We start from the raw sequence: 22,434 nt of genomic DNA on the forward strand, positions 1-22,434 counted from the left end.
GCTCTGACATCACGCTTCATTGTCCACACTGTAGCATGCAGCACATTTTACACACCGGATCCACAAAACTCAAGCTGCAGAAGCAGCTGAAAATTAAGCCTTAATGCACAGAGGGACACTTCTAATTAAAACGCCAATTAGAGGAGAGTGGTTAAACGACGTGGTGAGGCCGTGCTGCCTGCAGAGGGCCGTGGGGTACGCACTGTGAGGGGTACGCACTGTGAGGGGTACGCACTGTGAGCTGCGTCAGGCTAGGCTTCACTTGCCGCAGGACGGGGCTCGCTTTCAGCGGCGGCATGGAGGTGGGAGGTATCGGAACACTGAGCCGTCGGGGGCAGTACGGAAGCAAGGCAGGGAGTGACGTGTCGGACGGGGTCCTGCGGGTTCTTTGGGAAAGACGGTCGATACCGTGTCTGGCTACACTGGTGTTGCGACACTTTTGCTAGATGTCGCGTTATGCAACAAGCACCCGGGCCAGACAGGAGTCACAGCAGAGCCTGACGTAAGGACTCCTCATCAGGCTGAGTACAGGTAATCCCTATTATCCCCACGAGCAACACCGACCTGCCTCTCCTCTATACACAAACAGACAGGCATCTGCAGCACAACAAAGGGTTGTATTTACACATCTGTAAGCCTGTAGATGCTGTAGTTACATATATCACAAATATACTACAGCCGGGTTATGTGTATATCTGTAGGTGAGTTATAATACACGCATGCATGCAAAACAACATGAAGACACACGTGGCGTAACGTATCAGGCGGTGGGTGAACGTGTGCCCCGAGCAGGAGGATGAATTGGAGGACAGGTGAGACGCACGGGAGGCGATGTCACGGCGATGTCAGATGGGGCATTTAATGGGGGGCCCACAGCGAACCAGCCTCCAGCCAGGAAGACCAAGCTAACCTGTTACCGACTAGGATGGAAAAATTGTGACTGATGGCAAAATGGGCAGGTCAGGTGACCCTCACTGCACAGACCCAAAGACCCAAAGAGTCTTCTTCACTCTACTTCTGACCTCTTACACACATCGCTAGGTTCCTACACCCGCTGTACAAAGCGTGGGCAGCAAAACAGGCAAAATTTCCCAGCAGGCCAGGTAACCCCTTCAGAATGAACGCAGAGAAATCACAGACACGCCACGGCAGCTTCTGGGACTACTAACACGCTCTTAACCCATCTCCAAGTGGTGCTTCTTTCACAGACTGGGGATTTGTTCACTTCCTGTTTTCTCCCAAGTGATGTCAACACTATGTGCTAGGCTCTAAGGCGTTAATACCACTTATTATGGGCTGGGTCTGCCCGGGCTGCTACTAACCTGCCAGTCTCAATGGGGGCAGGGGGCTGCCCGAGTATGTGAAGGGGGCGGGGGGGGGGGGTTGCCAGTTACAGAGACTGCCATAGGCCTCAGTTTGATGTTCTCTCAGATTTGATGGGCCCTGTGATTACTCCCCACCCCCAAACAGAGTCGTGTTTGGACCAGCACCGACGGCAGGCTCGCTCGGATCAATGGTGCAGCGAGACAGCCCGTCTCCAGGGAAACGCTGGCAGTGAAATATGTCTCGTTACGGACTCCGGGAGCCGGCAGTTTGAGGGGATGAGGCTACGGACCGTGCCGTCAGACACTAAGATGACAAGCAGCACCACAGGGAGCTGGTTTTAAAAATACACCACCAGGACAGAGAGAAGTCTCCAGAAGATACACCCCTACCCACTGGAGATCTAATCGATGTTTTTTTTGTTTTTGTTCATGCTTATATGTCACACTTGCATCTAGACTGGGGAGAGTCAAAGTCTCAGGCTGTGTGGCTGTTTTAATTGGACATCAGCGCTTCATCTGAGGTCAGGTGACACTGTCTACAGGGGAAGCAGTAGCAGAAATGCTGTCCATCCTCTCTGCGGGGCCTGGCCATGTCTCCTGTACTGCACCTCTGCCCCTAACAGGACACGTTAATTTGTGCAGCGCCGCAGAGAGCTGCAGCTTCGCTCTCCTCCCTGGTCTGCTACCACCCCCCACCCCCCCCCCAGCAGTTAACACTGTGATATAGATAGCACAGCTGAAAACCAGTCCTTCTGTTAAACAGGAGCATGTCTTCAGCCACAATAAGGAAATGACAGAGGTGGCATCAGAGTGGATGAGGAGCACTTTACAGTGTGCCGGGCAGGCAAAGGGATCAGGGTAGTCACAGGGAGAGAGTATCCCACTCTGCAGGGCAGGCACATAGAGAGAGAACACCCTAATTACAGGGCAGATACACAGAGAGAGTATCCCACTCTGCAGGGCAGGCACATAGAGAGAGAACACCCTAATTACAGGGCAGATACACAGAGAGAGTATCTCTCACTGCAGAGCAGGCACATAGAGAGAGAACACCCTAATTACAGGGCAGATACACAGAGAGAGTATCCCACTCTGCAGGGCAGGCACATAGAGAGAGAACACCCTCATTGCAGGGCAGATACACACAGAGAGTATCTCTCACTGCAGAGTAGGCACATAGAGAGAGAACACCCTAATTACAGGGCAGATACACAGAGAGAGTATCTCTCACTGCAGAGCAGGCACATAGAGAGAGAACACCCTAATTACAGGGCAGATACACAGAGAGAGTATCTCTCACTGCAGAGCAGGCACATAGAGAGAGAACACCCTAATTACAGGGCAGATACACAGAGAGAGTATCTCTCACTGCAGGGCAGGCACATAGAGAGAGAACACCCTAATTACAGGGCAGATACACAGAGAGAGTATCTCTCACTGCAGAGCAGGCACATAGAGAGAGAACACCCTCATTGCAGGGCAGATACACAGAGAGAGTATCCCACTCTGCAGGGCAGGCACATAGAGAGAGAACACCCTAATTACAGGGCAGATACACAGAGAGAGTATCTCTCACTGCCGAGTAGGCACATAGAGAGAGAACACCCTAATTACAGGGCAGATACACAGAGAGAGTATCTCTCACTGCAGAGCAGGCACATAGAGAGAGAACACCCTAATTACAGGGCAGATACACAGAGAGAGTATCTCTCACTGCAGGGCAGGCACATAGAGAGAGAACACCCTCATTGCAGGGCAGATACACACAGAGAGTATCTCTCACTGCAGAGCAGGCACATAGAGAGAGAACACCCTCATTACAGGGCAGATACACAGAGAGAGTATATCTCACTGCAGAGCAGGCACATAGAGAGAGAACACCCTCATTGCAGGGCAGATACACACAGAGAGTATCTCTCACTGCAGAGCAGGCACATAGAGAGAGAACACCCTAATTACAGGGCAGATACACAGAGAGAGTATCTCTCACTGCAGAGCAGGCACATAGAGAGAGAACACCCTCATTGCAGGGCAGATACACAGAGAGAGTATCCCACTCTGCAGAGCAGGCACATAGAGAGAGAACACCCTAATTACAGGGCAGATACACAGAGAGAGTATCTCTCACTGCAGAGCAGGCACATAGAGAGAGAACACCCTCATTGCAGGGCAGATACACACAGAGAGTATCTCTCACTGCAGAGTAGGCACATAGAGAGAGAACACCCTCATTGCAGGGCAGATGCACAGAGAGAGTATCTCTCACTGCAGAGCAGGCACATAGAGAGAGAACACCCTCATTGCAGGGCAGATACACACAGAGAGTATCTCTCACTGCAGAGTAGGCACATAGAGAGAGAACACCCTCATTGCAGGGCAGATGCACAGAGAGAGTATCTTTCACTGCAGGGTAGGCACATAGGGAATGTTTCGCTCACCACAGGGCAGACACATGGACAGAGTACCCCTCACTGCAGGACAGGCACATAGAGAGAGTATCGCTCACTGCAGAGCAGGCACATAGGGAGTATTTCGTTCATTGCAGGGCAGGCACATAGAAAGAGTATACCTCACTGCAGGCCACGCACACAGAAAGAGTATCTCTCACTGCAGAGCAGGCACATAGAGAGAAAACACCCTCATTGCAAAGCAGATGCACAGAGAGAGTATCTTTCACTGCAGGGCAGGCACATAGGGAATGTTTCGCTCACCACAGGGCAGACACATGGACAGAGTACCCCTCACTGCAGGACAGGCACACAGAAAGAGTATCCCTCACTGCAGGGCAGGCACATATGGAGTGTTTCGCTCATTGCAGGGCAGGCACATAGAAAGAGTATACCTCACTGCAGGCCACGCACACAGAAAGAGTATACCTCACTGCAGGCCACGCACATAGAAAGAGTATCCCTCACTGCAGGCGCATTGCAGGGCAGGCACATAGAGAGATTATCTTTCACTGCAGGGCAGGGACACAGAGAAAGTATCCTTCACTGCATGGCAGGCACATAGACAGAATATCCTTGACTCCAGGGCAGACACATGGACAGAGTATCCCCCAATGCAAGGCAGACACATGGAGAGAGTATCCCTCACTGCATGGAAGTTACAGGAAGAGAGTATCCCTCACTGCAGAATAGTCACAAGGAGAGAGTATCTCTTACTGCTTAGAAGTCACAGGGAAAGAGTATTCTTCACTGCAGGGGAGTCACATTGACATGCTGGAACTGACACTTAACTACCTTAACTGGGCTGTTACAAATACACTGCAGCGACTGATGCAGTGCCATCACACTGAGTCAGGGACTACACTAAACCAAACACTGCCTCGTCCCAACCGCCACACTACCAGCCCCGTCCTGTCATAATGACCAGTGACCCACCCTACTGCACATGTTCTTCTGCTGCCAAATTACATTTAAATTTCACAAAATGAAAATGTTCGAAGGTTGGCAGGCAGTGGAGTGACATGACAGCTTCCTACACACTCACTCTTGGCACTTCCTTGCGGTCAGGAGGGGAGGAATGAGGATCAGCGGTATGTGTTAGAGTTGGGGGATGTAAGCTCCAGGACAACCTTTTCTACGCCATTCAACAGCACCATGAAATAACCCTAGAAGAGAGCAGAATAATGATTTTGAGCTGCCTGTAGTGCTGTCCTTAAAGTTTGCACCAACTCTGATGCCTCTGCAATGTGTTTTTGTGGATGAAATGAGATAGCCCTGCTCTGCAGTGGGTCGAGAGCCCCTAACAGGGGGGCAGGGGGACCCCCCTCAATCAGGAGACTTAATGCTCCTCCCCCGACTACCTGCAACATAGAGAAAACTGTGCTGTTGCCAGAGGTAAGAGCTCAGATCCACTAGCCCATACAGTCATGCCCTCGCTGCTCCTGTTCCCCTCCCCGCTGCTAGGAACACCCGGCACGTTCCAAACAAGTGACCTCACGGTTGCCAGGGTGATGGGGATTCCTGGCACACGGAGGGCCGCGATTGGTCGATGCGGGACGAAAAACTCTTAATTGGGTCAGAGCAGTCAAAGGTCTCCGGGGAGAAAAGCATGGAAGAGCACGTACACGCATCTCTGTGTGTCAGGGATCGAGAGAGAAGCTGGAAAGCAGAAAGGGAAATCTAGATCACGACACCCCAGGTACACAGCAAAAGAGAAGAGGAAGTTTAAAGGGGGGGGGGTCCACAAGGCCAGATGCTGGGTGTTCAGTTCATCACTCACTTGCTTTCAGCAACATGATGCATCATGATGCAATCATGCATTACTCAACCATCTGCTAGCACCACTCTTATGCAAGTATCTGTCTGCAGCTTGTTGCGTTACACCCATGAGTATGAATTTTAGCGTGAAATGATCTCGGCTTTCAAGCCTTACTGAGACAACATTGATATGGAAGTGTGTGTACAAGCACTCGCCAGTCCCCAGACTGCGGGATGCGTCGTGTTCCAGAATGATCCCCCACGAGCGCTTGTCTCTGGTTTCCACAGTGCCAGTCCTCCACCTGGCCGGAAATTTTGCCTAGAGGGTAAAGACCCTCCCTCTGGTCTGGTATGCCAGGGCACAGCAGGACAGAACCTGCTCCACTCTTACACACTAAAGCAGATAACAAAGAGGAATGAATGGGGAGCCATTCTCCCATAATCTATATATGTTTGCAGATACACACATGTACAGAGTTTTGTGTCAAGGGCACTTTCCTGTCCTTCTGCACCTTTTCTTCTGCATTTCCAGCAAATTACTTTCAAACAGAAACTAAAGCTGAACGACTGAACTGAGAAGTGCCCCCTCTAGTGGTCAAACTGGGAATAGTCCCACACTCAGAGGCTGATTACACTGTTTTAATCTTGCAAAGTTTGGCACGCCACAGACATGCACATGGAGATTCTCATTCACACAGTGCCACACAGCACGGTCAGATAGGTCAAAAGGCAGACCATTGTTCACAGGTCCAGTTAACAGCAGTGTGAAGTCTGAATAAGATTTTGAGCATTAAGTAAGCTTTTCACTCACACACACGAATGCACATGCACACACACACACACACACACTCTCTGTATTCATATCTTTGTGGGGACCATCCATTCATTTCTATGGGGAAAACTCTAATCCCATCATGAGGCCCTACCCAGCCCTAACCTTAACCATAAGTAATCTAACAAAATAAAAGTCTTTTGGCATTTTTAGTTTTTTGATTGCAGTCGCAGATTTTCATACAATTAAGTTTTCCCTTCTGGGGACCGAAAAATGGTCCCTACAACAGCAAAATAACAGTTTTTATCACATTGTGGGGATATTAGGTTCCCATAATGTAATATATACATGATATACACACTCACACACACACTCGTGTAAATCAGGGGAGAGAAGATATGGCGTGTTGTGCACTCCTGGGGGTATTGATATTTCCACACAGTGTGTCGGGCTGGACCGGAGTTACTTCCATTGCACCTTACATACACACTCTCAGAAAGCTTGGCCACACCTCTGACATGGCCAATCACAGAATTGGGGGGTGGAGCTTCAAAAAGACATGTGGAGTGCCCCGCCCGTGAGGTACAAACAGCTGCGCCCCCCCCCCCCCCCCCCCCAAAAACATGCGACTCATTGGCAAATGCGCACACACCCACATTACAGAAGTCATATGCTAGCCTAGACCCTGCGGACTAAGGACCACATAACACAACGGGGAAGTCATCCTCCATGAAAGCATCACATGAGCATGCAGCCAACCTGAAGTTCTCCGGGTGCTGAGTGAGGGCGACGGTCAGCGTCTCCATGGCAGGTTGGTACTGCTTCTGCGCACTTAAGACCAGAACTAGAAGATGCAGGCAGCTGAGGTTATCTGGCCACAGCGACAGCGCCACCTCCAGGGGGACCATGGCCGCCGTGACCTGCAGAGGATGGAGACGTGTGGCACACAGTGACCGTGCGACTCCCACATAACTTACAGGAATAACAGCAGCTACAGCATGGAAGGTCTGAAGAGGGAATTGGACCCTTATGGCTGTGACACAGATTGCTTTATGAAGACTATCTGTTTCGTGGCACTAGCAGGACCTGACCTGCCAAAGCTGTGAAATTGTCTCAGAAAGTGACCGTTCTTTGATGTTGGGAAGATGTGGAGGCCGCAAAGGGACGATGACTGTGAACTTTAACTTCAGACCATGTGGGAATTCCGGAATGGAATGCTAACGGGGACCTGGCTAGTTAGCAGCATCCCGTGTCCCCATAAACAGCCACAGGTTCAGAATATTTATAGCCTGTCGGAGCGCGATGGAGCGCATGTGTTTGTGGGTGTGTCTGCTTTACTGGGCTGGACAGATGAGCTGGGAGATCGGCCTCTGCGGACACACATGCTGCGTGTCAGAGACGGGAGGTGACAATGAGGCGCTAAGCCCCGGCCTGGCTCCTGCGATCGCCATCACTCCCCCCCATCACCCCCCCGCCCACCCACGTCCTCCCAGCCGCCTGGCTCTTCTCTCTGCCCAGTTCCCTCTCTCCAGCCAAATGGGTTTACCGGCAGCCCCCGCATGCCAGCCGGGGAGACACAGGCACCTTCCCCCCCCCCCCGCCCTGCCTCTCTCAGCCCCCATCTGCTCCCTCATTCTAATGCACACACATACACACACACATACACACACACATACACACACACACACATACACGCACACATACACGCACACATACACGCACACATACACACACACACACACATACACACACATACACACACACACACACATACACATACACACACACGCACGCACGCACACATACACACATACACACACATACACACACACGCACACACACATACACACACACGCATACACACACGCACGCACACACACACACATACACACACATACACACACGCACAGCCCTTTTGTCCTGAAGTGGTTTCCCAGAATGCCCTATTTTTCACCCAGTGGGGCATCCACATGCTCTTTGGAGAGAGATAGTGATACTGTACCATTGCATCTTTGGTTAGGTGACCCCCCCAGCCCGAAACCCCCCCCCCCCACCACCACTCCCCATCCAGCCCACGCCGTCCGGGTCGCCTACAGGCCACACACGGCAGACAGACGGGGACTCTGTGGGAACGCCGAGCAGGCCGGGGCAGTGCTGAGCTGACCTGCCGGACGAGCGCGAGCTGCAAGGCAAGGTAGAGGGCGATCTGGGGGTCGTCCGGATCCAGCAAATGGGCCCTGCAGTGGGGAGGGGGGGGGGAATGAGCTCTCTAATCAGTCAGACAATTGCACACAGCGCCCCCTTCGGCCCACCACAATCATACAGGCTTAAATTACATGACATCACAAAACAAAACAAGCCAGATAGAATGCCTGGGGTTGGGGTCAAAGGTCAAAGCACACAAGCTCTATATAAGGTTACTGGGAGTTGCCAGACCGAACATAATCCAAACATTCTGCTGCTCCAGGCCAAAGCAGCTCCCTCTGTCACAGCTGGCAGGGCCAGCACTCACCCCCCCACCCCCCCCCCCCCAAAACAAACAGGCACACACACCTTTGCAGAGACTCCAGCGCCCGTCTGTTGAAGTCATCCTGTGTGACCTTCAGAGTAGCTGCAGAGAGACAAACAAGCACAGCGGACTCACTCACCGTTTGCGGAGATAATTAATTTCCCTAGCCTCTTCTCTGCGTTTTTTTTTCCTATCAAACTTTCATTAGCTGCAAACAGATCTTGTGGCGGGCAATTCGAGCGCTCCCCCTCCCCCGAAAGGCAGCCGGAAAACGTGCCCCCCATGATAACACAGCTGCAGATCGCAATGCAGTTTCGGTCTGGAGCACGGCAGGCCAGCCAAGCATCCCATCTGCCCAGCAGGGGAAGGAACCAACAGCCTGACATCACATCAGCCCCACCCAGGACAAAGAGGTATCGGTGACACAGTTTGAAAGTCCATCCATCCATCCATCCATCCTTCCATTTTCTGAGACTGCTTGTCCTATTCAGGGTCACTGATTGTCCAGAGCCTATCATGGAGGCTGCGGGCGCAAGACAGGGAACACCCCATCGCAGGGCACGTAATTTGAAAGAGTTCGAAGAATTTTGCTTGAAGTACGTCTTGAAGATTAGAAGCTCAAGGTACGAGTGCATTTGCATTCACAGGGACACATGAACATCTTGTGAGCGAGAGTGTGTGACTGACACCATGTGACCACTAGGGGGCGCCAGTCTGCGGGGGGGGGGGGTGTGGCTTCCAAGTGAGATGGGCCCTACAGCAGTAACAAACAGCAGGCCAGTACAGAGATGATGACCAGGACATTGAGAAGCCATTTGGTGCCCAGATAACATAATTACCCATAATACACTGTCAAGTGCTAGAGGAACCAGATCTCGACAGGCTCGCCATAGTTTTTTTTCTGGGTTGCAGGTCGCCATCGCCCCAGGTGCAAATTCCTCCGAGCTGTTGCTCAGAAAGGTGCAGCACGTCCCCAAGACCCCAGGCCGGGACGCGGGAAACGCAGGATCAGCGTTCTCGGAACGCCGTCCCGCAGAGAGATGGCGTGGCCTCGATTTCGGCGCTCTGATCTGGGACACCGCCAAGCGCGGGAACACAGAGCTTCTCGGAGCCACGTTTCTGGGAATCGGCAGAGGGCAGGTTCTCTGCAGTGTCTCCAGGATAAACCTCAAAGTGTCTTTCTGAAGTACGCTCATTAAACTGGCAAGCGTGCCGCAGTCAGGGCCTTGCTGGAACAGAAAAGCTGGATGTCCTCTGTCTTATTAGACGAGCACAAAGGGACTTTCCTTTATTTCTCAGAACCCCCCATTTAACATTGTCAACTCCTCTCCTTCTTTTTCTGACACCTTGGTCCCAAGCTAAAAGCTTATTGGTCTCCAAAGTACCCCTTCCCCTGTCACTCACCAATTCAAAACATATCATTGGCTAATAATAAGGTTGCCGCCTCCACATAAATTTTGGCCCCTGACCTTAATAAAAATCCTGGAATCACTCCTTCCCTCATCAGTTTGGATGCCCTTATACATTGATCTACCCCAAATGCACAGACACTTATCTCTGTTTCTGTGAGAAATTTCCATTGATAGTGAGCTTACACATGGAATTAATGTCAAGAAGGTTTTGGCACCCCTCGGCCACCCAAACACCCCCACGGGCCGCGCCCCCCGCACCCCCATCACCTTCTGTAGCCCACAGGCTGTAGCAGAGCCCGATGGCCAGGTGCGCCCGAGGCAGGAAGTCCCCGGCTTCATCTCCCATGGCGACAACACTCTGTGCCAAGGCCTCACCCTGTTCCAGCTGACAGACAAACACAGATGATTCACTGGGGGGGGGGGGGGGTTAGGGACATAAGGATGCCTTCAGCACGTCACCTTGATGAGATCTGGGCATGGCCGCTCCCAGTAAGCGCCCACCTGCAAGGCGGCCGTCGGATTAGCAGTCCGCCTTTTAAACCAGGCCAGGCAAGCAGCGAGAGGACAGGATATTTCTGTGCCCTCCTGGCATCAGTACCACCTTCTCAGAGGTACAGGTCTCCACCAGTAAATCAGAGGCGGGTGAGGTATGTCATAAGCCATGACCTCGAGAGACATTGCAGGTGGGGACGAAGGATTAATGCAGCATGTGTCATCTTATAACTGGGAACTTCCTGTAACTGCTAGCATCACCATCCATGACCAGGACAGCTGCTAGTGATGTCACTTCCTCCGTCCATGTATCCGCTTTGGCACTGCCAGCTTGCACTTCTCTGCATGTTCTGTTTGCTCCCCCCACACCTCGACTCACCCAGCGCAGCTGGTTGATGCATATCTTGGCCGCCAGGAGGGGCAGTGTGGGGTCATCGGGTTGCATCTGGGTGCATTCCTTCAACACAGAGACGGCACTGGCAGCCTGCGGGACACAGGATGGGTAGAAGGTGTGTTCAGAAAGTGGGAGCTGTAAGTCAGGGTACGAGGCTGACTGGGAAAGACAAACGAAAGGCAAAAAAGAAAAAGAGGTGTGGTCAAAAACACCACAAAAACAAGCAGGTTGGATCACAGAGCAGGGAAACGAGAGGGCGGGGTTTCAGACAGGAAAGGGGCGGGGTTATGAAGCTGGGGGGTGGAGTCATAAATCCATATGGATGGTCTGCTAAGCAGAGACACTGGAGGGTGGGGTCAGAGGAATTCAAATGAGGGTGACTCACAAAGGAGCAGAGCATGAGATCCACACACCCCGGTGAAGGGACGAGCATTAATAATTCAGGGACACCCGCAGAGTGCTTCAGTGCAGCGGGCGACGCGTGACGACTCAGGAAAGTGCTCTGTCACGGCAGTGGGTCGGACGCAGCGTGCCGCATGCCGCGCGTGGGGGGGGGGGGCTTTTATGTGCGCCTCTTCCTTCATCACACCAGTGCTAATTATATTGAGCAGAACTGGATCCCAGTGCTTCCTACGCTAGTGTCCTGTTTTTCTCAGAGAGGACAGGGCCGTGAACCCCCCCACCACAATCAAAGAAGGTGGGGCAAAGTTCACAGCTTGTTAATGCAAGGGGGTGTGTGTATGGGTGAAGGACCAGACCAGTGGGGGGGCACATGGTTTGAGATTTTCGTCCAATTGAGACACAGCAGCCATTTCTGTCAGCTTATAAAATCTTAATATCTTGCCCCTGCAGGACATCGCCACTCACTGGGCGACATTGTGCCACATCACCAGCGCCGTTAAATGGCTCTTCAGTTCAGACTGACACGTTCAGGTCTTGTTCTGTAAGCGTTGTATGTGTTGGTACGACCCTGGTGGATATCTGACCTCCCAGACAGCAAGTAAACTTTACAACAACATGGCCGACAAGTGAAATTGCACTCAATGACCCCAATCAGCTCCCTGAAAACAGACAGACTGGGTTTGTAAGTGAACGGTACCCAGGAGGAAATCTATTACCAGAGTGTTCCCCCCAAACTGAGGTGATGTTACCCACCCTAAACAACTCCCAGCATCAAGGGACTCCCAATTATTGGGCAAGCCCATCCATCAGCACTGAAGGTGAGCTGAGTCTCTGTAAAGATGCACCTTTGCAGAGCAGCTCGCACACCGGGAGAGGGAATGTAAAATGTAAAACATCCACACAGACTCCTCCCCTGCCTGCACCTGCACTGCGGCCGTAAGCCCCAAGCACGCCAACCTGCTGGCTTGCTCTTATTGAGGAAGTGGCGGACCGTATGCACATGGCGGGACCTCACCTTGCCGCTAGCCATGAAAGAGAGGCCCAGCTGGTAGCAGAGGTGGAACTCGTTAAAGGAGAATTTCATGGCTCCCTCCAGACGCTGCAGGACGCACAGTGGGCAGACGGGTCATTTCCGTGCGATGGCGGCGTATCTGCAAAGCATCTACCGTCCCTGTAAATTGGCACGAGACACTGGCAGACCAAGCGGAACTCAAGCACCTCCCACACGCACGTGAGCACAGGGTGAGTCCCAGGTTAGGGGTTAACGCATAAAGTTATTAGTCAACACCAAACAGGAACACACTCTGAATGTCCTCAACTCCTGGGTGAATGGAATGGTGTTAGTGTGTGGGGGAGGGGTAATTAAAGGGGGAGGGAAGACAGCGAGTGAGTGACAGACAGACAGAGTTAATTTAAAGCCCCCTGCCGCTGATCAGGGCTGTCTGGGTCACCTGGATCTGTACGCGAAGTGAAACAGCAGCAATCCTGGAGCAGCTCGGCCAACCTGAGGGTGGGGGGGCGGGGGGGGGGGGCAGAAAGGTGAGCCAATAGACAGCCATGGAGGAGCCCAACGCGGCACACAGGCGGAGGGGAGCGAGGGGGGGCGAGCAAAAGGAGCATTCATATTAACAGCTGCGATCAGCCTTTGGGCTGCAGTCCATCACTGTGCTGCAGTATCAGCAAGGGTTAGAGAGCTGTGGCCGTCGCGGCAAAGTGTCGTTACATCAGAAAGTGCGCTCAGCCTTCACCAGCAGGGGGAGACGAAGGAGCTGCATCAGGAGAAACCTGCTTCACTTTTCCCCCATTTGTGGATCCAGGCAGATTGAGGCCGGTTTTCTTTTTGCCCTCCGCATACCACGGCCCCATTCTGATTAACTCTTTCTTTTTTTTCTCCTCATTTTCCATTTGCAGGGGCCCACCTGAGAGAGCAAGGCAAACTGCCCCCTCCTGGCCAAGCCGATGGTCAGCATGTCATAGAGGGAGGTGGCATCTTGCAGGCTGGCCTCCTGGGCCCCCTTCTGATCGGTCGTAAGGCTGATGACGGCATCTCCACTGGCCTACAGGGGTCAGTCAAGACCTAGTTCACTACAAAGCTCTCACTGACCAACAGAGGACTACAACGGACAGATAAACGACAAATAATTGTCAAATAAACAGAGCTCTTGTCTTTTAAGAAGACGACTGAAAAGCGGCTGCAATATTGTCAGAATCCTGCTTTTCCTTTAGAAAGTTACATGCAGGAACATGATAATTGTTCTTTATAATACAGGACAATCTGTAAAGACTTTTAAGGTGCTTGAAAAACAACACAACCAGTTTCAGTAAAAAATACAGGCATCCAGAACATCAAACGGCAAGAGAGTGGCGAGAGGTGAAGAGGGTGAGATGTAAAGAGGGGAGAAATGGATACAGAGAGAAGGAGAGAATAAGATGAAAAAGCATCTCATGCGTAACTGGAAAAGGGACAGAAAAGGGACGGACAGCGAGAGACAGACTGAGCGTCTCACCATGGACTCTGTGGTCAGCAGCAGCAACACAGCTTCCTCCACCACGTCCCGGGGGCAGAAGACACTGCTTGGGGGAGACAGGAAGTGAGGTAATGCGCAGGTCACTGCGGCATCGCGAGAGGCTCGTGTTTCGCCAGTGGCCCCTGTAACACGACCTCAGCGGCTCGTCACACAGGAACACACACATAAAGCAGCACTATCGTCTCAGGTATCAACACCTGACGCACTGCCGCTTCCTGTTTCAGCCCTTACCCCCCCAGCCATAAATCTCCCCTCCTGCCCCACCCTCACTGCCAAAATTAGAATAAGACAATGAATCCAGTTGCAGATTAGGTTCCCCATAGAAGCAGCATGGAGAGTCACACACGCCACAGTGTCACCGTCCTACAGCCCCGTTTTCCACGGCCCTCATTACCCTGATAGTCTTACCCGTCCTCCTGGCTGGACACCTCACTAACCGGGGGCAGCACCAGGCTTAAAGAAGTCACCAAGATGGTGCTTGCTGTGAAGAGGTGGTAGCAGGAGAGGGTGGCCAGTCGGACTTAGCTGGGTCCCCCAAGCCCTAGGGCCCTCATCAGGGACACCGATGGGGGCTTTGACCAGATGCAGTGCTGGGCTGTGGAGAGTCAGTGGCCCACAGCAGCGAACCTGCGTCTCCACTGGTCACTGACCGCATACCCCAGTGAGTAAGTCACCTTGAGTGTGAACAGGCGAGCCAGCATCATTTTGGAAAGTTTGTCATCATCAGAGCATGTGAGTGGAGTGGAGCGGTGAGAATTTCCGCTCCTCGCTCACGAGGCTGTTGGCTCCGCCCGCTCCTCCGCTCTAATTCGCACTAAGCCGCTCCGCTCAACACCGCTCCTCGCTCCACTAAAATGTCCTCCCGCTCCAGTCAAATCGCTCCACGCTCGCTCCAATTTAAAAGAGGGACAAATAATCTGCATGGCTAACAAATTTCATGTTAAACCGAAACCTTATATCATAAAGAAATATGGGCAACGGCAATATTGTTACTCAGAACAGAAAATATTGATTTTTAAACAACATATGGGCAACAACGGACAGGTTTGGCAATGGCATTCCACACAAAAATAGGCTTAAAAATAAAGGAATCAGTGGGCTTAATAGCTTAAAGAATATACAGGCTAAGCATCCACATTTTAAATTCCTAATTTTTTTTCTGTTGATGCTGCTGCGTCTCTATAAAATAAAATTTCACTGACAGCGTTACGTGAAATTTAAAAAATCCTATTAGACCTACTTTGAATGACAAAACAAATGTATTTCATTACCAATATTTACTTTATAGGCTTTTATATTTTAATTTACTTTATAGACTTGATATGCTACAACCATATAAAACTTGCTCACGTTTTGCTCTGGCTTCCGCTTGTTCGCATAGCACACTCTCATGTTTCTGAGAAAAGTGATTCCAAAGTGAATCTTTACTCACTGAAAGAGTTTCACCACATTGTTGATCTTGCTCTACATTCTTGTCATCTATACGTTTGATAAGAATAGTACACTTGTATGATTTATCAGTTTCCTTTGTGAAATACTTTGCGAATTCCATCTCAGCCAATCTGTGTAACAGTCTTGATAATTGTACAGATGAATTCTGGGTAGATCTGCGCACGCCTCAAAATCGTAGTGTGAGCGGTATCGGAGCAAAATTGGAGTGAAACAGAGCGACCGCTCCAGCCTTAATTAGAAAACCGCTCCGCGCTCTGACCAAATTCCGCCCGCTCCACTCCTCGCTCACGCTCCGCTCCACTCCGCTCACATGCTCTGGTCGTCACGTGATCACTTGCTAAAACACCTCAGAATGCAAAACAGTCACGTCCAACTTTGCCGGTTTGGATGTAATGAGTTTGGGTTCATATTTATCCAGTGAAGAGAACGAGAGGAATGGACACCTCAGTTTTGGGCCTGATCGGCAGAAGATGGCCAGGCAAAGTCATAAAAAAATAAATATATTATAGACATAGCTGGCTCTAGCTCTAGGGAGAATAAGTAATTGTCTCAGGCCCCAGAAAAGGTGGATCCAGCTCTGTCTCCAACATTGGTCAAAAAATAGGATGGTTCTACAGGACTGCACCCTGATCTCTGAGCCAGGCTGTAACAAGACCAATTGGAAGGAACCTCCCCTCCTCTCTGACACAGGTCAGGATTGGACCACTCTGAAAGACCCCGCCCTCCTCTCTGATTCCGGTCAGGATTGGACCACTCTGTCAGAGAGGTTGGGCCTCTCAGAATTCTGCAAATTTTCTGCAACTCTTTGGTGACTGCCAACAGGGGTGGAGCCACAGAGGCACTGGCCCCAGCTGAAAGCTGATTTGCCCCTGGAGTGCCCCCTCTCCCGTCACTCACAAATTCAAAACATATCATTGGCTAATGATAAGATTGCCCCCTAAATTATGGTCTGTCTTATACCCCTCACCTTAAAAAACCCTAGAGTAGCCATGGAGTCATAATCTGGTGACAGATTAAACATCAAGACGGGAACATGAACGAAAAAGAGGAAGACTGGAGGAAAGAATATGGAGAAGGGGAATGGTTAAGAGAGAAGAGAGAGGTGGCAGACAGCGACGGGATGCTCAGGCTAACCCGTCCTTGCTGAAATACTCAGGTAGTCTGGAGGTGGGGAGGAGGGCTTCTTTGGAGGAGATGGGCCCCTCTCTTTGCAGCCAGTCCTCTGGTGGGGGTGACAGGGGGTCCCAGTAGGCATCCTCACTGATGGAACTGAGAAGAACCTCAGCCAGTCTTCTGGCGGCTGCCTATGGAACAAGCAAAGGTGTGGCGGCTTCAGAACACAGCTGGACGGGAGAGGCTAGTGAACATCCCATAGAGTGGTGTTTCCCAATCCGGTCCTCGGGGACTCACAGCCAGTCCACGTTTTTGCTCCCTCCCGAATTCCCTGCCAGACTCCACATTCTTATTCCCTAGGAGCTGGGAGGGAGCAAAAATGTGGACTGGCTGTGGGTCCCCGAGGACTGGATTGGGAAACACTGCAATAGAGCACTGCATACATAGCACTGTTAACAGCAGAGACACTGTGTAAATGGGTTTCTGTGCTGGCTGGGGGCACTATGGACCCCTGTCTGATACACTCTGGTCCCTCTGCCCCCTAGGATGGCCAGTTATCTGTAAAAAACACCAACATGCTCTTCACTCTGACTTCAGCTGGAGCTTCACCAGTAGGGTAAAGGTGTTTTTTTGGTTTCTCCACCAGAGCGTGTATTAACCCATTACTGGCTGACTGACTTTCTCTGTTTTTCCGTCTATTTAAAGCCAGTCAGCAGGCTCTGTGAGCATTACAGAGCGTCCTCTTGGTTAAGGGGAGCCACGGGCGTCTTTCCTCATCCCTGAGCAGCTGACTGCAAGCAGATTTTGTAGCCATGACTGAGAGTGTGGAGAGGCCAGCGGCGCTGACGAGCTGCTGGGAACGGCGGGGCGGCGGGTCGGCGGGTCGGCTCCGGCTTGTGCTCGACGCCATGAGAGACCTGCTGCTCAGCTTCATCCAGGGGAGGCAGCAGATGGAGGACGGCCTGGGCGTGTGTGTGTGAGCGTGTGTGTGTGTGTGTGATTTGTAATTATTACATTGTGGGGACCAGATTTAACCTCAATTTTATAAAAATCCATGACTGCAATTAAAAAAACTATCTTGTATTTTGTTTGGTTACTTATGGTTAAGGTTAGGGCTGGGTAGGGTTAGGGTCGTCATAGTTGGGATTAGGGCCCGTACAAATGAATGGAGAGTCCCCACAAAGAATACATGGACTATGTGTGTGTGTGTGTGTGTCAGTCTGTGTGTCTGAGTGAGTGTGTGTGTGTGTCTGTGTGTGTGTGTGTGTGTCAGTCTGTGTGTCTGAGTGTGTGTGTGTCTGTGTGAGTGTGTGTGTGTGTCTGTGTGTGTGTGTGTGTCAGTCTGTGTGTTTGTGTGTGTGTGTGTGTGTGTGTCTGTGTGAGTATGTGTGTGTGTCTGTGTGTGTGTGTGTGTGTGTGTCTGTGTGAGTGTGTGTGTGTGTCTGTGTGTGTGTGTGTGTCAGTCTGTGTGTTTGAGTGTGTGTCTGTGTGAGTATGTGTGTGTGTGTGTGTGTGTGTGTGTGTACGAGGTTCTCTGATGTACCTGTAAAACAGCTAAAAAGTCCCCACAAGCACTGAGCATGACGTGTGTGTGCTGCTTCTGCCAGCTCCCCTGGTGCAGCCCTGCTCTTCCCAAACGACCTCTGTGCCACATCTTCAACCCCATGACAGACCACCCCCCCCCCACCCCTCCAGAGCAGGAGTGACCCCTCCCCTCCACCCTGCCCCCGCCCAGAGAGAGAGGCAGCAATAATCAATGAGAGGCCCTTGCATAAGGATGAGTGGCTCCCACCAAGGCAGCGTTGCTAGGCAACCTCATCCCAGCAGGAGCTGCATTGCGACATGGAGTTGGGGAAACTTATCCTCAAATTCCCAGTTAAGACAAACAACTATTTGTGTGTTTATGTGTCCCGTGGGAAGGCTTATCATGTCTGTGTATTACACATCCTGTCTGTGCTAACCTATCTGTGACATCTTTGATGACATCACACAACTGTTCTCTGTGAGGCATAGAGATGGATGCGTGTGTATGTGTCCTGTTCCTCATTTGGCACCTGTGTCTGAGCGTGTGTGTCTATGCGTGTCGTGTTCCTGCTGCAGTAAAGCTTTCGACACTTCGCAGTTGTTGTCCTTCCCTCTTCCTAGCCCCTGGTGGACGCGTGCATGCTGGTAGTGAGCAGGACTGCATGGCACGAGGGGGCCACGCCAGATCTGCTGAGTCAAGACAGGAGGGCTGCAGAACAGACAGTTTCCCCAAACTGCAGCAATGCAGAGTCCCACATAACACACACACGCACACACACACACACACACACGCACACAGTCCTGGGGAAATCCTCCACAGGTAATTCCCAGATAGGAAGTTAAAGCGTTCCGCAAATCACTATTCCTGGCCACTTCCCTTTCCTGAGCCGTGAGCTCCCAATGTCAGCATACTCTACTTCCAGTGCTGCTCTCAGTTAGGGGAGGGTCGGGGTGGAGAGAGGCACCCTCACCTTTCTGAAGCTCTGGGAGCCCCTGGAATCGATCGTCCTCAGCACCCTGCGTAGCTGCTGGGTCCCTTTGGCCAGGTGACTGAGGGACACGGGGTGGACAGAGAAGCGTGGCTCAGACATACAGGGCAGACAGGGAGGGCAAGAGTGACACAGGACACAAGGGACACCTCGGGGACTAGAAGGCGGACAAGAAGCCAAAAGCATGATGTCATCATGGGTTCGTAAAGATTACAACTTTCCAAAGGATAGGAAATACTTTAAAAACAGGCTATCGTATGTCCGACTCAAAGTAGTTTAGCATCTGTCTATCTAGGCCTAGCTGGCTTGGCGGGACCACCCTCTGAGAGAGGCCGTCCACCAGCTGCAAGCACACTGCAGCAGTTACGGTGACATTGGCCAGTGAGAGGCAGGCTCTGCTTGACTGTTAGACTTTAGTGACACCTGCTGGCTAAACAGAGAAACATATCACACACGTGAAATGAAAGGCAGTTTTTCTGAAAATGTCAGCTTCAAAATAAGACGCAATTAACATAAAACATAAGGTAAGATAAGATAAGATAAGATCTTATAGGATAACACAGAAAAAAAAACAAAGAGATTCAAGGAAAACAGTACAAAACTCACTATAAAATACACGAGCACAAAACAAAAAAAAAATTATTCAAATGAGTACTGTCACACAGAATCTACTTACTGTTTTCACTCACAGAAAACCTCACAAGATCCTTCTATAAATGTAAAAGATCTAGGATTCACGCTCACCCTTTATGCAACAGTGACAGGTAGGCACTCTGTAGCGCCGCCTGCTGGAAGAAGCTCAGATCAAACTCCAGGTAGCCTGAGGAAATGTGGTACTTTGTGCCCTTGCTAGGCTGGCCAACTGCCATCAGCTGCAAAAAAAACCAAAACAAAACAAAACAAAACAAACGCAGGCTTTACTAACGCATCAGCCAATCATGTAGCAGAGTCACTAACACAAGCTGCCTGCGAGAGCAGGGTTATAAAAATGCTGGCCAATCAAACCATAAGAGTGTGAAGAGGTTAACCAATCACATAGAGCATTTGGACAACACAGACGCAGTACAAACCACCTTCACTCACGCAGCGTTTGCTTTCGCATTACATTCTCCTTACCAGCAGCCCCAACCTCATCCTACAAACCTTGTCCAGCTCCTGCAGATACAGCAGTGCAGCGTCACAGGCCCGCAGATAGCAGGACAGACATTCATCCTCTCGTTCAGACAGGCGCAGCCGGGAGGCCGACGACACAGCCTGGCGGTCAAGGGAGAGGCCTGGCACAAAGGTACAGACAAGCCACGGTGCACTCAGCTTCCAGCAGGGGGCGCAGCAGGTGTACGAGTCACATAAGCCCAAGCAGCAACCTTGACCGCTCAATCCCAGCTTCCACATGCAAAACCAGAATATGGGTTTGTCACTAGGTAACTAATCGAGTGAATGTGCAGCCATAGATGGAGCTCTGGGCTGTAAGCCCATACACCGTACCCATGAATGGCTCTCAGAAGTACAAAAACACCTCCTGTCTTGTCGAAGGCGTCAGATGACGGCGTCTGCTGAGGAAATTTACAGTAATGACCAGCAGGAGACAAAGTCAGACCTCTCCTTTTGTTAATCTGTCTGCTGTTGTTTGAGGACAGACACCCAACACCCAACAGCCGAACAGAGACTAAGACCTGGTCAGGGAATTCGTCCTGTTCACCTGCAGTCGTTTCCATTCCAGCACGGCTGTGCCCAAGAGCAGGGAACACAAACCCGGCCCCTTAACACAACTGCATGTAGCGTTTTAACAAACTGTAAGCGGTGATAAATCTACCCCAGGAGTTATGGGCACTCTATCTTCTCATCAGCCTGTCAGCGGCTTGGGCTCCCAGTTAGTGTGCTGTACTGGCAGATGACCAGAACAGAACTTATCAGGCATACAGATAAATCTACTGGGACCTCATGCACGGCGGCAGGGCTATAGACAAGCAGGCGGCGAGTGTAATGTAATAAGCTCACGGCTCTTCATTAGGGAGACCTCCTACAACACAGCAGCTCCTGACCTCCGGCTATTAAGAGCTGCACGTGCTCTGCAAACTTCATCTGAGACATGTCAGCCAGGAAGAAGACTGCACGCATTCTAAACATAGTTACCTGGCATCTAAGGAGTTCTGTTGCCAGATTCATCAAGAGGACAAACGTAAATATACACATTGTCACAGGAACTGAAGGAAAATCTACGAGTATCAGTTTGTGGGTTCGATTGTGACAGAGTTTGCACACAGTCCCAGTTTTACTTCGGGGACTCCAGGTAACACCCACAGGCGAAAGATGTGCGTTTAGGTAAACTGGTGTCTCCAAATTGCCCTTGTTGTCAGTGACTGGTGTCCTGTGCATCCTGGGGCAAGATCTAGGTTCATGGCGATTCAGCTTTAGATATGTGCAGAGGTGGACATTTCAGGTCCAGAAAGTAAAAATCCAAACCAGGATTTCATGTCAACCAACCAGTTGAGTACTCTGTGACTGTGACTCTTTATGCTCAACTGGTTGGTTGAAATGAAATCCTGGTTTGGATTTTTACTTTCTGGACCTGAAATGTCCACCTCTGGATATGTGGTTCTGGAGGATTTGCAGATGGATAGATTTAAATTCAGCTACAGCCACCACATAAGGCAGTGTGACACTGAAAGACAGATTCCAGGACCTTCGAGTAATTGAGAAATAAATGAAGCACTGTTCACCGACTGAATGTTCTGGGTGAAACGGTGAACAGAACCACATGACACAAGGATTGCATTGGGGGATGGAAGGAATGAAAAGATAGCCTTAGTTTGGAAACTACCAGAAATTTGTTTAATAAGTAAAGATAAAACTAATCCTTGAAAGTTAAAGTGTGAACCGTAAAATGGTACATTCAGTCTAATATCTCTGAAGGACACACCTTTCTGGCACGGCCTTTTAATCTGCTAGTATAAACGTGCGACATCAGTAGCACTTCACATAACAGGCACCGAGTCGGCTGCCGTCCTTCGCGTCTCCTTCTACCTGGAATCTTCAGCTAAGAGCCATTGGCCTTATCTTCCAACCAGGCCCTTCTGAGCCACCCTCTATGCTCGCCTAGTGCACTTGTGCATCCCTACACCTCTCAGTCCCTCACCGGACTATCCCAGCGGAAACCCACAGTGCAATTCAAATGAATGCAAATCGCAGCAGCCGACGTGGCTTCCATGGACTCGTGGCAGGAGACACGAGCCTTTCGAGAGCCACAATGACCGGGGGCTATCCAGTCCCTTCAATCACTGGCTTGTGTGACCATAATGGGAACCATAATAATAGCC

The 22,434-nt window shown here is 51.0% G+C and overlaps 1 protein-coding gene across 3 annotated transcripts in view; it reads right to left on the bottom strand.

Annotated features, from left to right (window-relative positions):
• Window positions 1–22,434, bottom strand: part of ttc7a (tetratricopeptide repeat domain 7A) — a 49,890-nt gene that overhangs the window by 21,177 nt on the left and 6,279 nt on the right. For 2 of the 3 annotated variants that reach the window (XM_072709719.1, XM_072709720.1), the window contains exons 5-16: window positions 20,261–20,391; window positions 19,862–19,989; window positions 19,100–19,178; window positions 16,626–16,795; window positions 14,019–14,082; window positions 13,431–13,568; window positions 12,527–12,610; window positions 11,095–11,199; window positions 10,491–10,608; window positions 8,856–8,913; window positions 8,467–8,539; window positions 7,062–7,222 (exon numbers count right to left, since the gene is read on the bottom strand). In XM_072709719.1, coding sequence (XP_072565820.1) covers window positions 7,062–7,222; window positions 8,467–8,539; window positions 8,856–8,913; window positions 10,491–10,608; window positions 11,095–11,199; window positions 12,527–12,610; window positions 13,431–13,568; window positions 14,019–14,082; window positions 16,626–16,795; window positions 19,100–19,178; window positions 19,862–19,989; window positions 20,261–20,391 — 1,309 coding nt within the window. Of the gene's footprint in view, window positions 1–7,061; window positions 7,223–8,466; window positions 8,540–8,855; window positions 8,914–10,490; window positions 10,609–11,094; window positions 11,200–12,526; window positions 12,611–13,430; window positions 13,569–14,018; window positions 14,086–16,625; window positions 16,796–19,099; window positions 19,179–19,861; window positions 19,990–20,260; window positions 20,392–22,434 lie in introns of all 3 variants that reach the window. The other variant, XM_072709718.1, reaches the window with a different exon arrangement.

This window comes from Paramormyrops kingsleyae, chromosome 3 (genome assembly GCF_048594095.1).
Source record: "Paramormyrops kingsleyae isolate MSU_618 chromosome 3, PKINGS_0.4, whole genome shotgun sequence".
NCBI lineage: Eukaryota > Metazoa > Chordata > Actinopteri > Osteoglossiformes > Mormyridae > Paramormyrops > Paramormyrops kingsleyae.